Source organism: Vigna radiata, chromosome 7, assembly GCF_000741045.1.
Source record: "Vigna radiata var. radiata cultivar VC1973A chromosome 7, Vradiata_ver6, whole genome shotgun sequence".
Lineage (NCBI taxonomy): Eukaryota > Viridiplantae > Streptophyta > Magnoliopsida > Fabales > Fabaceae > Vigna > Vigna radiata.
In genome coordinates, this window is record NC_028357.1 from 7861597 (window position 1) to 7874394 (window position 12798).

The 12798-nt window shown below is 32.0% G+C and overlaps 1 protein-coding gene across 2 annotated transcripts; it reads left to right on the forward strand.

Moving 5' to 3' along the window:
- Nucleotides 1-10565: 10565 nt before the first annotated feature.
- On the forward strand, nucleotides 10566-11812 carry LOC106766011 (chaperone protein DnaJ). Of its 2 annotated transcripts, XM_022783070.1 has the most exons (5): nucleotides 10566-10707; nucleotides 10779-10918; nucleotides 11053-11123; nucleotides 11216-11272; nucleotides 11403-11812. In XM_022783070.1, the coding sequence occupies exons 1-5, from the start codon at nucleotides 10700-10702 to the stop codon at nucleotides 11589-11591; spliced, it is 465 nt and encodes a 154-aa protein (XP_022638791.1). In that variant the 5' UTR covers nucleotides 10566-10699; the 3' UTR covers nucleotides 11592-11812. The 2 variants fall into 2 exon arrangements, with proteins under 2 accessions (XP_022638791.1, XP_022638790.1); XM_022783069.1 differs by having other exon boundaries at nucleotides 10614-10918.
- The last annotated feature ends 986 nt before the right edge of the window (nucleotides 11813-12798 follow it).

Below are 12798 nucleotides of genomic sequence, written 5' to 3' on the forward strand. Positions count from 1 at the left end.
TTTACGAAACCATTTTTTCTTTTCTTTTTTATCATGAAACCATTTGTGTATATATATATATATATATATATATATATATATATATATATATATATATTATAAAAGACATTATTAGGAAAAATAAAGTGATATGAAGATATTGTGCTGAAAAAGAAAAAAAGAGAAAAAGAAAGAAACTCTTGTTGTGCCTAACTTGTAGATTATGAGATTATGAGTATCACGTTGATATGCTAATTTTAAGCCATTTTCATGTTTAAAACTCAACAATACACTAATAAATTTTGATTCAATGCATAGAAACCAACGCAAAAAGCTTTTTCTTTAGGTTTGAAAAAAAAATGATATGTTTAATAATTTAAATTTAGGATTTGTTTATAATTCAAATCAATAACTCTTATGTTTGCATTTTACGTATTTTTTCCCACTTTATCATATGTTTGATCAGAATATGATTGACTCCTTATTATATATAAAGATCAAAGAAATAAAATATCATTTGTGACATGACATGAAAAAGTAGGCTAAAGGGCATTTATTGCTTTGGCTAGAACGAAGGCCATTGGATCACGCCAATGGTTTTTATTATTATTATTATTATTACTATTATTAAATATGAAATAATAGTTATATCCAACCATTTAAGTTTTATTAACACATCAAATGTCAGTAAATGTGTGCAATATTTTATTGGACTTGCATTTTCACACATAAGGGAAGGTTGTTTATATGCCACTAGCAAGGAAAAAAAGAGAGGCACAAGTAGATTCAAGAGAGAAATGATACTCTCATATTTTTTACATCATTTCATACAAAGTATAAATATAAAATATTATAAAAATATAATTAGAACTTTCTAAGAAAGAAAAGTGTAAAATAAAAAAAACAATATCGAATGAATATAAAAAATTTAAGTGTCAAAGAATATTTTTCATATAAGAATTAAGAGTAATGATTATTTGATATATTTAAATTTTTTACATTCATTTGACATTATCATTTTTATATTTTATTTTTTCTTATATTAAAATATATAAAAATTTACACTTTTATAATTATTTTATTTTTATATTTTGTATTGTGTCATAATATTATCTTAATAAAATTAATTAATGGTTCTTAGTAAATAGGAGTGAGAACTAAGTGCACCACTTGATTCAAGATTCCTGGGATCTCCAAAATAAAACAGGAAGAAACAGAAAGCAGGATCATGCTCACTGTTTATTTTTTCTTTGTTAATGGTTTACAAGTGGAACGAGAAATATCAATTCAGAGTTCATGTTTATTAGGATAATATTCTTGGATAAAATAAAATTGTAAATTTAGAATTATTTTTTAATTCAAGACTCTCTCAATTGTTGAATTCATTTTATACCCACCCAATTTATCAATATTTCAAGGTATTATTTTCTCTTATTACAATTATATAACTCTTTTTTTTTTCTTTTGTGAATCATTGTATTGCATTTTAAAAAATATAAAAATATCAATTTCATTGAATTAAATAAGTTTTCTTGTATACACATTTTATTATGTTTATTCATTTTTAATATTTTTATTTTTTTATCACATAAGAATATATAGTATTTATTAAATTCTCATTTGGTATATTTTTATATTTATATAATTACAAATTGACAATGAATAAAAAAATGTATACCCTTTTGATATTTAATCTCTTGATATTTTAAATTTTTTTCTGTTATAATGATTTAATTAATATTTAAAATAGTATATTTACATTACGAAAAATTTCTAATAGATCTAATACAAATTAATAGATAAAGATTCGAATATAACAAAAATTTCACATCAATTAAATACATAAATAGAAATAGATCTAAACTTTTACCTCAAAAACAGAGACATATAATTATTATTGTTTTTTTACTTATTATTATTGTTTATCGTCTCATTCCATTATTATCCTTAATTATCGTAATTTTAGTTATGAAAAAGACTTTGGTATAAGATTTTTTTTTTTTATACACTGTAAATTATAATAAGTTCAAATGACAAGATTATATGCAAATAAAGATTATTTTGGAAAAAGTAATTATTTATTTTCAAAAAGTTGGTGAAAAATGGAAATAAATAATCACATTAAAAAAATTGAATGTATGCACACAATCATTGTTTATTAACGTCAAATAATTCCTTTGGTATGTGATTTTGGATTCTTCAATCCAATTTCGGCCCAACCCAAATTTTCAAGCCCGACACCATTAGCCCATACTCCTTCGTTCAATAAATTATTTTCAGCTGAAAATTCTACCAACAATCCCTTTTATTCAAGAAAATGCATTTGGAAATGAAAAAGGTTGCTAGTTGCGAAAATTACTTTTATTTTCAACTTCACCAAAACGAAAATCAGTAGTTTCCGATGGGCCTTGCTAATCGTGTTCCAGTTCTACTAAGTTCATACTATTCACATTCTTAAGTACTATTTGGACTATTTCTTTTAGGCTTAATTCACATTGAGGAAATGATTTGGGAGAAAGTAAGTTGATGAATTTGAGAGGATTTCAAGATAATTTTTTTGTTATTTATTTGAGTGGATTTGAAGGAAGTGAGTGAGAGTGGATTTGAAAATAAAGTTTGTGAGAATTAATACAGAATTTGATTGATGTGACAGATAAAAAAAAAATTCTTTAATTGGTAGAAATTAAAGATTAGCAAAATGTCCTAATTATTAAAATAATATAAAATGATATTTTTTAATGTTATATTTAATTGTAAAAATATTTACAAAGAATAAACAATTACTGTTAATTATTATTATTATTATTATTATTATTATTAGGGTTAAATATGTTTTTAGTATCTGGGGTGATTTTGATTTTAGTCCCTCTTTCAAACTAAGGTACAATTTAGTCCTTCAACTTTAGAAAACTCTGGTTTTAGTCCTTTTTACCAAATTTTTTTAACTTTATTTACTGTTTCAAGCACGTTTCATTATAGCATTTGGATTGTTTACACTGTTTGACACATTTTTGCTTCAATGTCAACTGAGAAACGCGTTTGAAACAACAAATAAAGTTAAAAAAATTTGGTAAAAATGACTAAAACTAGAGTTTTCTAAAGTTGAAGGACTAAATTGTACCTTAGTTTAAAAGAGGGACTAAAACCAAAATCGCCCCAAAGTATAGGGACTAAAAACATATTTAACCCTTATTATTATTATTATTATTATTATTATTATTATTATTATTATTATTATTATTATTATTATTATTATTACTATTATAAGTAAAATATACAAGCAAAAATATACAATAGAAGGAAGTATAAGAGAGAAATAAAGTAAAAAGTTGTTTTTGAATAATAGAAATAAGGAGATGAAGAAAAGTTGGGGTTGTTGCCTAGATAAACATCAACATGTGGAGGAAAGCATGGAGAGGTGTGTAGGCTTATGGAATTGGTTAAATCACCATAGGAATCGAATAAAGGGTGTAGTGGAATCGAATAAGGGGTGTAAGGAACCAAATACAAGTTTGCAGGAACTGAATATACATATCAGTTGTATTTGTTCTTTCTACTAGAACCCAATACTCAAAAATGGGAACCGAATACAACACTGGAGGAAATCATCCGTAGTTTTTATATTCATTGATAGGGAATATATACAAATTTCAAGCTATAATTTAGGCTGCCATTATAACTCACAAGCTATAATTGAGGCTAACCTTTAGGCAACTAATGCTACAAAATATACTCAAAATAATAAAAAATTATTTTATAAAAGATCATATCTAACACACCCCCGCAGTCGAAGCGGAAGGTTTACAAAAGCTTAGATTGTCCCGAAAATCATCAAAGAGTATGCGCGAAGGGCCTTTGGTGAAGATATCAGCAATTTGATAGCGGGACGCAACATGAAAGACACGGACTTCGCCATGTGCAACTTTTTCACGTACAAAGTGAATGTCCATTTCAATGTGTTTTGTAAGTTGATGCTGAATTGGATTACCTGATAGATAAATGGCACTCATATTGTCACAATACACCATTGTAGCTTTGTGAATTGGGCAATGGAGCTCAAGAAGGAGGTTTCGAATCCAACAAGATTCAGAAACAACATTAGCTACTTCTCCGTATTCGACCTCAACACTAGAGTGAGATAATGTAGGTTGTCGTTTAGACGACCATGAAATCAAATTATCACCGAAGAAAACACAATATCCAGAGGTAGATCGTCTAGTATCTGGACATCCATCCCAATCAGCATCTGTGTAGGAGAGGAGGTTGCCAATGGTGGATTTATACAGATGCAGGCCAAAATCAATAGTACCCTGAATGTAACGTAAAATACGCTTGAGAGCATTCATGTGATTTTTCTTGGGATCATGCATATGAAGACATACTTGTTGCACCGCATAAGAAATGTTAGGCCTTGTAAGAGTAAGATATTGTAATGCACCTGCAAGACGTTTATACTTAGTAGGATCCTCGTAGGGAATGTCATTAGAGGCACCAAGTTTGGGCTTTGTATCAACCGGTGTGGGACAAGTTTTACAATTAGTCATCCCTGCTCTTTCAAGAATTTCTTCTGCATACTTTTTCTGCGAGAGAAACATACCGGTTGCATTACGGGTAACTACAATCCCTAAAAAATAGCTCAGTGGACCAAGGTCCTTCATAACGAACTCTACACTTAATAATGACATAATTGACTTTCTAAGAGAGTCAGAGGAGGCTATTAGGATAATATCATCAACATACAACAGAATATATGCAATGTCAGATTCCTTATGATATATGAAAAGTGAGTGATCAAATTTACTATGATTGAAACCGATTGCGGCCACATGATCTGCAAAACGCTTGTACCAAGCACGAGGGGCTTGCTTTAGGCCATAGAGTGATTTCTTTAACAAGAAAACATAATTAGGATCAGATGAATCTTTAAAACCCATAGGTTGATGCATATAAACTGTTTCATTGAGAGTGCCATGTAAAAAAGCATTTTTGACGTCCAACTGATGAATAAGCCATGACTTTGATAAAGCAATGCTCAAAACTGTGCGAATGGTCGCTGACTTCACTACCGGGCTGAATATTTCATCATAATCTACTCCTTTCTTTTGTGACCTGCCATCACCTACAAGACGGGCTTTATGCCTTTCAAAAGAACCATCAGAGTTACATTTATGTCAAAAAATCCACATAGGCCGAATTACATTCACATCAAGAGGTCGAGGTACCAACTCCCATGTCTTATTTTTAATTAGAGCATTATATTCATCAGTCATGGAATTTTTCCAATTTGAGTCATGAAGAACACTCACTAGATTTTTAGGTAAAGGGGAAATAAAGGTGGTGGTGGAAGTACTCAAATTATGGGCATATTTGGGGTTTGGTTTAACTATGCCATGTTGACTACGAGTGGTCATTTGGTGAGGCCTGGGATTGGGTACTGGGGGCTGATGGATAGTGGTCAAAGAAGAGAAAGGAGTATTTGGTGAGGCTAAGATTTGAATGGTGGGAGCGGGTGGGGTTGGTTGAGGAGAAGGTGGTCGCGAGTCTTGGCCTGGATGTGTGGTGGGGTTTGTAACAGGGAGAGTTGGTCATAGGTGATGAGTTAAATGTGGAGAGGTGTCTTCACTTAAAGGGTCATACACACTTGGGGATGGATCATGTATTTTTGAAAAAGAAAATTGTGTCTCACCAAAAATTAATAACGGGAAATAATAAATTTTCCACTCGAAAGATCATAGCACTTGTAACCTCTATGATGTGATGGGTAGCCAAGAAATGCACATGGGGTGGACCTTGCTTGCAACTTATTAATTGCAGTGGCTGGAAAGAGTGGGTAGCATAGACAACCAAAGACACAAAGATGGGAATAAATGGGATCTTTCTGATAGAGGACTTGCGTTGGGGAACAATATCCGAGAACTTTGGTGGGAAGAATGTTTAGAAGATAAGTGGCCATTTGAAGAGCATGGTGCCAAAAGGAAGGTGGCATGGATGAGTGTGCTAATAAGGTCCGCACAATGTTATTGATTGATTTAATTTGCCTTTCAGCTTTGCCATTTTGAGGAGAGGTGTGAGGACAGGTGAATCGAAATTGCATTCACTTTGTTGGCATAATTTTTGAAATTGACTATTAGAAAATTCCTTTCCATTATCACATTGGAAATTCTTGATGTCTCTTTCAAATTGTGTTTTAATTAGAGTTGTGAACGATTGAAAGAGGGAAAAAACTTGTGATTTTTTAGAAATGGGAAAAGTCCACAAGAATTTGCTAAAGTTGTCAAGAAACAATACATAATATCGATGGCCAGAAGAGCTAGATATAGGTGATGTCCAAATATCACTATGAATAACATCAAATGGCAATTCAGTGAACAAACAAGACGCATTAAATGGAAATTTCACATGTTTACCAAGAGGACAAGAAGTGCAAAAATCATTACTGCCTTTATTACAATTGATAAAATTCTGACGACAAAGAGATTTGAGAATAGTAGGTCCCGAGTGGCTTAAGCGATTGTACCACAAATTAGGAGACAAGGTAGTTAAGGCTATAGGAAATGTTGGGGAAGATATGGTCTAATTTTTGGAAGGAATGGGGTAGAGATCTCTGAAGCTGTTACACCTCATTAGATGGTTCCCCGTCTGCAAGTCCTTCATAGAAAATCCAAATGGATCAAACTCAACAGAAACCAAATTGTCACTTGTAAATTTACGAAAAGATATTAGGTTTTTAATGAGTTTTGGGGCATGCAACACATTGTTTAGGTTTAAAGAAGGGTGGGTTGGGGATAGTGTAGTGCTTCCATGACCATGAATAGGAATCAAATGACCATTACCAACAACAATATTATGATCTTTGCTCGAATAAAAATAAGATGAGAGTATACCTTGGTCCGCCATCATATGAGAGGTAGCACCAGTGTCCATATACCAGTTCTCATCTGGTTGAGATAGTGAAAGGCTATGCATGGCCGCATTAATATCTGTAGGTGTGTAACCAACCTTGGATGGTGCTACTGATGGATTGTATGCTTGTTGTGGTGGTCTTGATCCAAGAATACCAGCTTGTCGTGGAGGTCAAGGCTACCATGAGGTTGCTGGATAAGGACATGGAGGTTGGTGGTTATGGTGACGGCGTCGAGGAAGAAGGTGGCGTGTCATGGAGGCGCTGCAGATCTCCGTTTCTGGTGGATGGTGTCTCGCGCTCCGACGAGAATGATGGTCGCAGGCCTTGAAGGTTGAATGGCGGCATGGTGGCAGCAGCGCGAAGAAGATGAAGGTGATGCGAACTTGGATCTTCGCGGTGGAGATTGATGGTGGCGAAGCTGGGTTTCGCAGCGTCTCTGTTGAAGAAGGTGATGAAGGTTGACGGTGGCGGCTTCAAGGTGGCTGACGGCGAGGACGCNTGAGGTTGACGGCGGCGGCTGCGGAAGTTGACGGCTAGGGTTTCACTGCAGAGGGAAATTAGGGTTTCAGTGTGGAAGTTGATGACGTGGCAAGAAGATGAGGTGGCATGTTCTGATTGGATCTGGTTTATTAAGTGTAGGAGGGGTATGGGAAGGAAAATTAGGGGTGTGGGATAAAAGGTTTAGTGTTTGGGTTTGATGGTTGGCCTGGTTTAAAACTGGGGGTGCATGTAGGGAAATCTGGGGGTGCAAGGGTAAAAACTGTCTGTGGCCCATCTGTATATTATTTATCAAATAAAATCTGATTTTGGGCTTTAAATTACAATTTGGACCAATAAAACTCTAACCTCAGCTGCACAAATAAATATTAGAACATCCAAGAATAATTTATGCAATTAAAATCACTCTTTAAGCCCTTTTTATTTCCAAACACGCTAAATCTGATAATCACAAATCCTCTATAAATAAATCGTTTTAAGCACAAATATTCTATCAAAAATTTTAATTTTAAAGCATAAATGTGGACATAAATATGCACTCATCACTCTTCACTTTTAAACAATATGTATCGTACTCTGAGTTTTATTCCCGCGGCACAAAATTGGTACCGATTGTTCCAACACACTATTCACTAGTGCCGCTTAACATCCTTGTGTTATTGTCGCTCATCGCCAGCGCACCAGCACAACTCAACACAAAACACACAGAACGATCACAGAACACACACTAAGACAAACCCAAGACTGAACCGTTGGTCCCCAACAACGACGCCAAATTTGACCAAGGTCGTACCCAAATCAAATTAATATGCAATTAAAGTGCAGTATAGACTAGGAAGTGACTCCTAAGTCGTTTCTCAAAGACCAAATATGGTTCAGGCAATAGATCAAACACGTGGTGGGGGTGGTTTATGGACAATTTTGTGAACTAAAATGAACGAAATTAAAGCATGAATTCAAACACTAATTGAAAACGGTTCGTCCTTGTTTTGATTGCAATGTTTAAATCCCAAATTAACAATGATTAAACACTGTTTTCATCCCTAATCCAACACGAATTAACAAACTGAGCGAAGGAAAATCCGATCTTCAAAAACGTGAATTTAGCAAATACAGACATGTCCTAATCAATTTTGCACACACAACCCAATTAACTAAGCGAAAATCAAACACTAATTAAACCACTAAGCGTGTCCTAATTGCAAGCGCAAAAACAGATTGAATAAGGTGCAAGACAAGGCAACTAATAACAATTCAAAGTACAGAAATCTCATGGCACATTTCAATCTTAACAACAACCAAACCAAACCAAATTATACGTCCATTAAAACAAAATTCAAGAGCACAATGCAACAAACAAAATAATCTAAAAAACACAAACAAAAATGAAAACCTAGCACAAAAGCGCATATCGGAAATGGAATTCGGATTGAAATTAGAAATAGCAAGGTAAAATAAAAATGGAAAAGGAACCCAAAACACTAAAATAAAACAACAAGCAATAATAGAAACGAAAATGGAGAATGAAGTAAGAATGGAAAACAAAAATGGAATTGCACATAAAAACGAGATTCAATACAATAAAGGAGAAAAAAGAGCAAAAACCTAAAGCCCCAAAAACGGGGAGAGTGGAAAACGTCCAAAACCTAAGAAAACACAAATCAAGAGAGAGGAGAAAGTGAAATCTAATTTTGGGGTTTATAAACCTCTAATTAGAATTTTGCCCTTCATATAGGCTTCTACAAAATATGCCAAAAAGCGGGCCCAAAAGCTAACCTTAAAACAAAATTAAAACTAAATGGTGATGTGAGAAATAATAAATGGTGTGATTGCCCTTTTGAAGTCCCATTAATAATTCCAAAATTGTCCTGCAAATAAAAATTGGAATAATTACACTCAAATAATTCAAATTAATTAAAATAAGAATTATTAGTCAAATTAAGCTGAAATAGTGAAAATGAGACAATAATTGAGAATTAAACATAATTCACTAATACAATAAGGTGCGGAAACCTAAGTGAATAATACAAAATAATCATTCATCAATCCTGGTGAAGGAAAACAAAGGATATGTTGTCAACATGCCTCCTCTAAAAGTTTGATTATTAGAAATAAAGAATGATGACATTTTGCATTCTTGGAATCCTATCACATCAGCACGTGGGATGTGGTTGATAATTGTAACTATATACCTGCCCTTATAGAGAAGCTTGTGAACCAATGAGCAAAAATTCAATTACATTCTTAACTCTAAAGTTCAAAAATTGCTAATGTGTGTTTTATCTGAAGAAGAATATAAAAAAGTACATCTGTTCAAGGAAACAAAAGAAACGTGAAACATCTAATTGTCATATATGAAGCCTCAAATGAAGTAAAAATAAAAAAACTTGAGTTTGCTAACTGAATAGTGTAAGTTATTCACCATGCTAGACAAAGAAAACATCTAAATCATGTTCAACTGATTTCAAATTATTTATTTCAAATTATTTTAAATAAGTGAAAAGATCACTAGACAAGACCTATAACAATTTTGATAATATTCACAAAATTCTTCACAATCTTCTCATGCAATGGAAATCAAGTTTTTAACAACCTCAAATATTCTTGATAAGATGAAATCATCAAGAAAGAAAAAAAAAAAAAGCTCTGAAACCAGCCAAAAAAGACTTCCACAAAAGTTCTTAAGAGAGAAAAACCTTCAGAAGAATCAACTGTTAAAGAATACTCCATGAAAGAAAAAGAAGATGAACTGTCGTCATCTCCAAGAAGATCTACTCAATATCCAAAAAGAAGAAGGACACAGTTCAAAAGGCACATGCCTTGGATCAAATTCCAAAAATAATCAACGGTTTTGTTATTTTCTTGTGTGAAAAATATTTGCGTGTACGGTTTTGTTTTCTCCATAACATGTTTTGTGAGATTACAGTTCAAGCGCCATTAAAATATTGATTTACACGTGGAAGGAGTGTCAGAACGACACACAAAAAGCGATGACGTTTTGATCAAACTTTCAACCTTAAAATATCTCTACCCACTGTCACATTCACAACCACATGTATATGTTCTCTATCAAATATCTATCTACTTCCTCCCACGTCAAAATATCTATGATTCCTTCACGAACATTCCAGGTGCTGGAATAATTTATCTTCCTTTTTCTCAGATATTTCTTCTAGACCATTCATTTCCAAAATCACCCTTTTTTCCCTATAATAATAAATACCCGTTACACCTTCTTTTCCTTCATTCCCTATTTCATTGACATCTGGGTGCAATTCCATGAGCTGAAGGACAACACAAAATTGTCACTTTCTTTTCATGACTCTGTAAGTTTGTTCATTGCGATCATGGGTTATTGCAAAGAAGGGTCGTCTTATTATAACATTCTTGGTGTTAGTTCGGATTCTAGCGTGGAAGAGATAAAGCGTGCTTACAGAAAGCTTGCTATGCAATGGCACCCTGATAGGTGGACAAAGATGCCTTCTTTGCTGGGAGAAGCCAAACACAAATTCCAGCAAATTCAAGAAGCCTATTCGGGTATGTTTGCTTCATGTTCTTGCGTCTCAGGAGTAAAAGATTGTGCCTTTTCTCAAGTTATATCATAGAAATGATTATGGTATTGCGAATTACATAAGTTTTGTTGCTCATTTCTTTGTGATTTATTGGAGCAGTGTTGTCGGACAGTAAGAAAAGAACTCTGTATGATGCGGGTTTGCATGATCCTGAAGAAGGAGAGGACGAGGTGCGTGCTTCAGAGTCATTGCCTTTTATGTGCATTCAAATTTGGTTCCTTTTGTGTTCACGAAACATTTATGTGTGTTTCTCTACTTTCAGGGGTTTTCTGATTTTTTGGAAGAAATGTTGTCTCTCATGGCTGAAGCGAGGAGAGAGGTAATGCTTCATCTTATATAACGATCCTTTGGGTAGTTTAGATTATAAAGTATAAGTATTTGTATAAGATGAAAACAGTAGCATTTTGAAGACAGACATTGATCATGGCAACCATATATATATGTTGCAGAAAAAACATTACGATTTGAAAGAGTTGCAGGGGATGTTGATGGAAATTGCTAAAGGATTCGAGTGTCCTTCAATGTACTCTGTGATTGATGAGTCTCGATGCTTAAAGAAGACTCGTTTAGACACGAGCACGGTGGAGAATAAGGGGTCACATTTTCAACTACCTGATCTTAACCTCTATTGCAGTTAAAAGTTTTTTGGGTTTTTCTGTCAACAACAGCAATTTTGGTAACAGTAGTAGATATTTTGAACACATAATCTCTTGTACATATGTGTTCTAGGTGTTCAACTTTCTCAGATGTTAGTTAGTGTGAGATACAAAAGTTTAGTCTCAATTTCTGTACCTTGTAAATCAGATCTGCTGTGAAAATTATGTAAGGATTTTCTGCTTCTTTCTTTTTACTTGCTTCATTTAGAAAATTGTTCTCCAAAACCATGCCATTTTTTAAACTTCTTTTTTCTAATGAAAGATCACTTTTTAGTAAATAATTATCAATGCCAACATACATTAACAAAAGGATTCTCCTTTCAAAATATGCACTTTTTTTTTCTTTTCCAGTATTACCTATTCAACTATGTTTAGCTTAAACAATTGTCCATAATCAGAAAACTATATCTATGTAATAAATAAATTACTCATAATGTAAAAATTATTTTCAGTTTTACATTTTTAATCGACCATTTTCAAACTAAGTAATTATTTTACGAGTAGAAATATGTGTTATATATATATATATATATATATATATATATATATAATATAATATAATATAATATGTATGTATGTCAACCTCTTTAATGTTAAGTAAAATAATAAATTTATTATTATTATTATTATTTTAGTTATAAAAGTAAAATTATTATAATTTTATTAAAGATGGTTTTTATTTATTTTGTAAATAATTTTTTATTATAAATAATTATTTTAATATAAGAAAATAGTTAAATTTAATAAGACAATTGTATTAAAACATATTATAAATAATTTTTATTTATTCTATAGATGATATTTTATTATAAATAATCATTTTAATTTTAAAATTAAAATAGTTGATTAAATATAAAATATGAAATAAAATTTATTATTTAAATAATTTTAAAACTTTATGATTAAAAGAAATTAAACAAAAATATTATAGTGCATGTGGTTAATTTTGTTTAGTTTTGATTTATTTTTAGGATAATTGGAGTCCATATTTATTTGTCAAAGTTAAACACTATTTAATATAAATTAATAGTTGATTACTAAATGGTTATTATCTATTAGAATGTTACTATTAATATAATAAGAATTAGGTTTTGATTTTATTTTCGACATTAGTAATCATTTTGAGTATTCTCTAATTCTTGAAAATTGATTTGAATCCATTCATTTTATAAAGGATGAGTATTCAAAG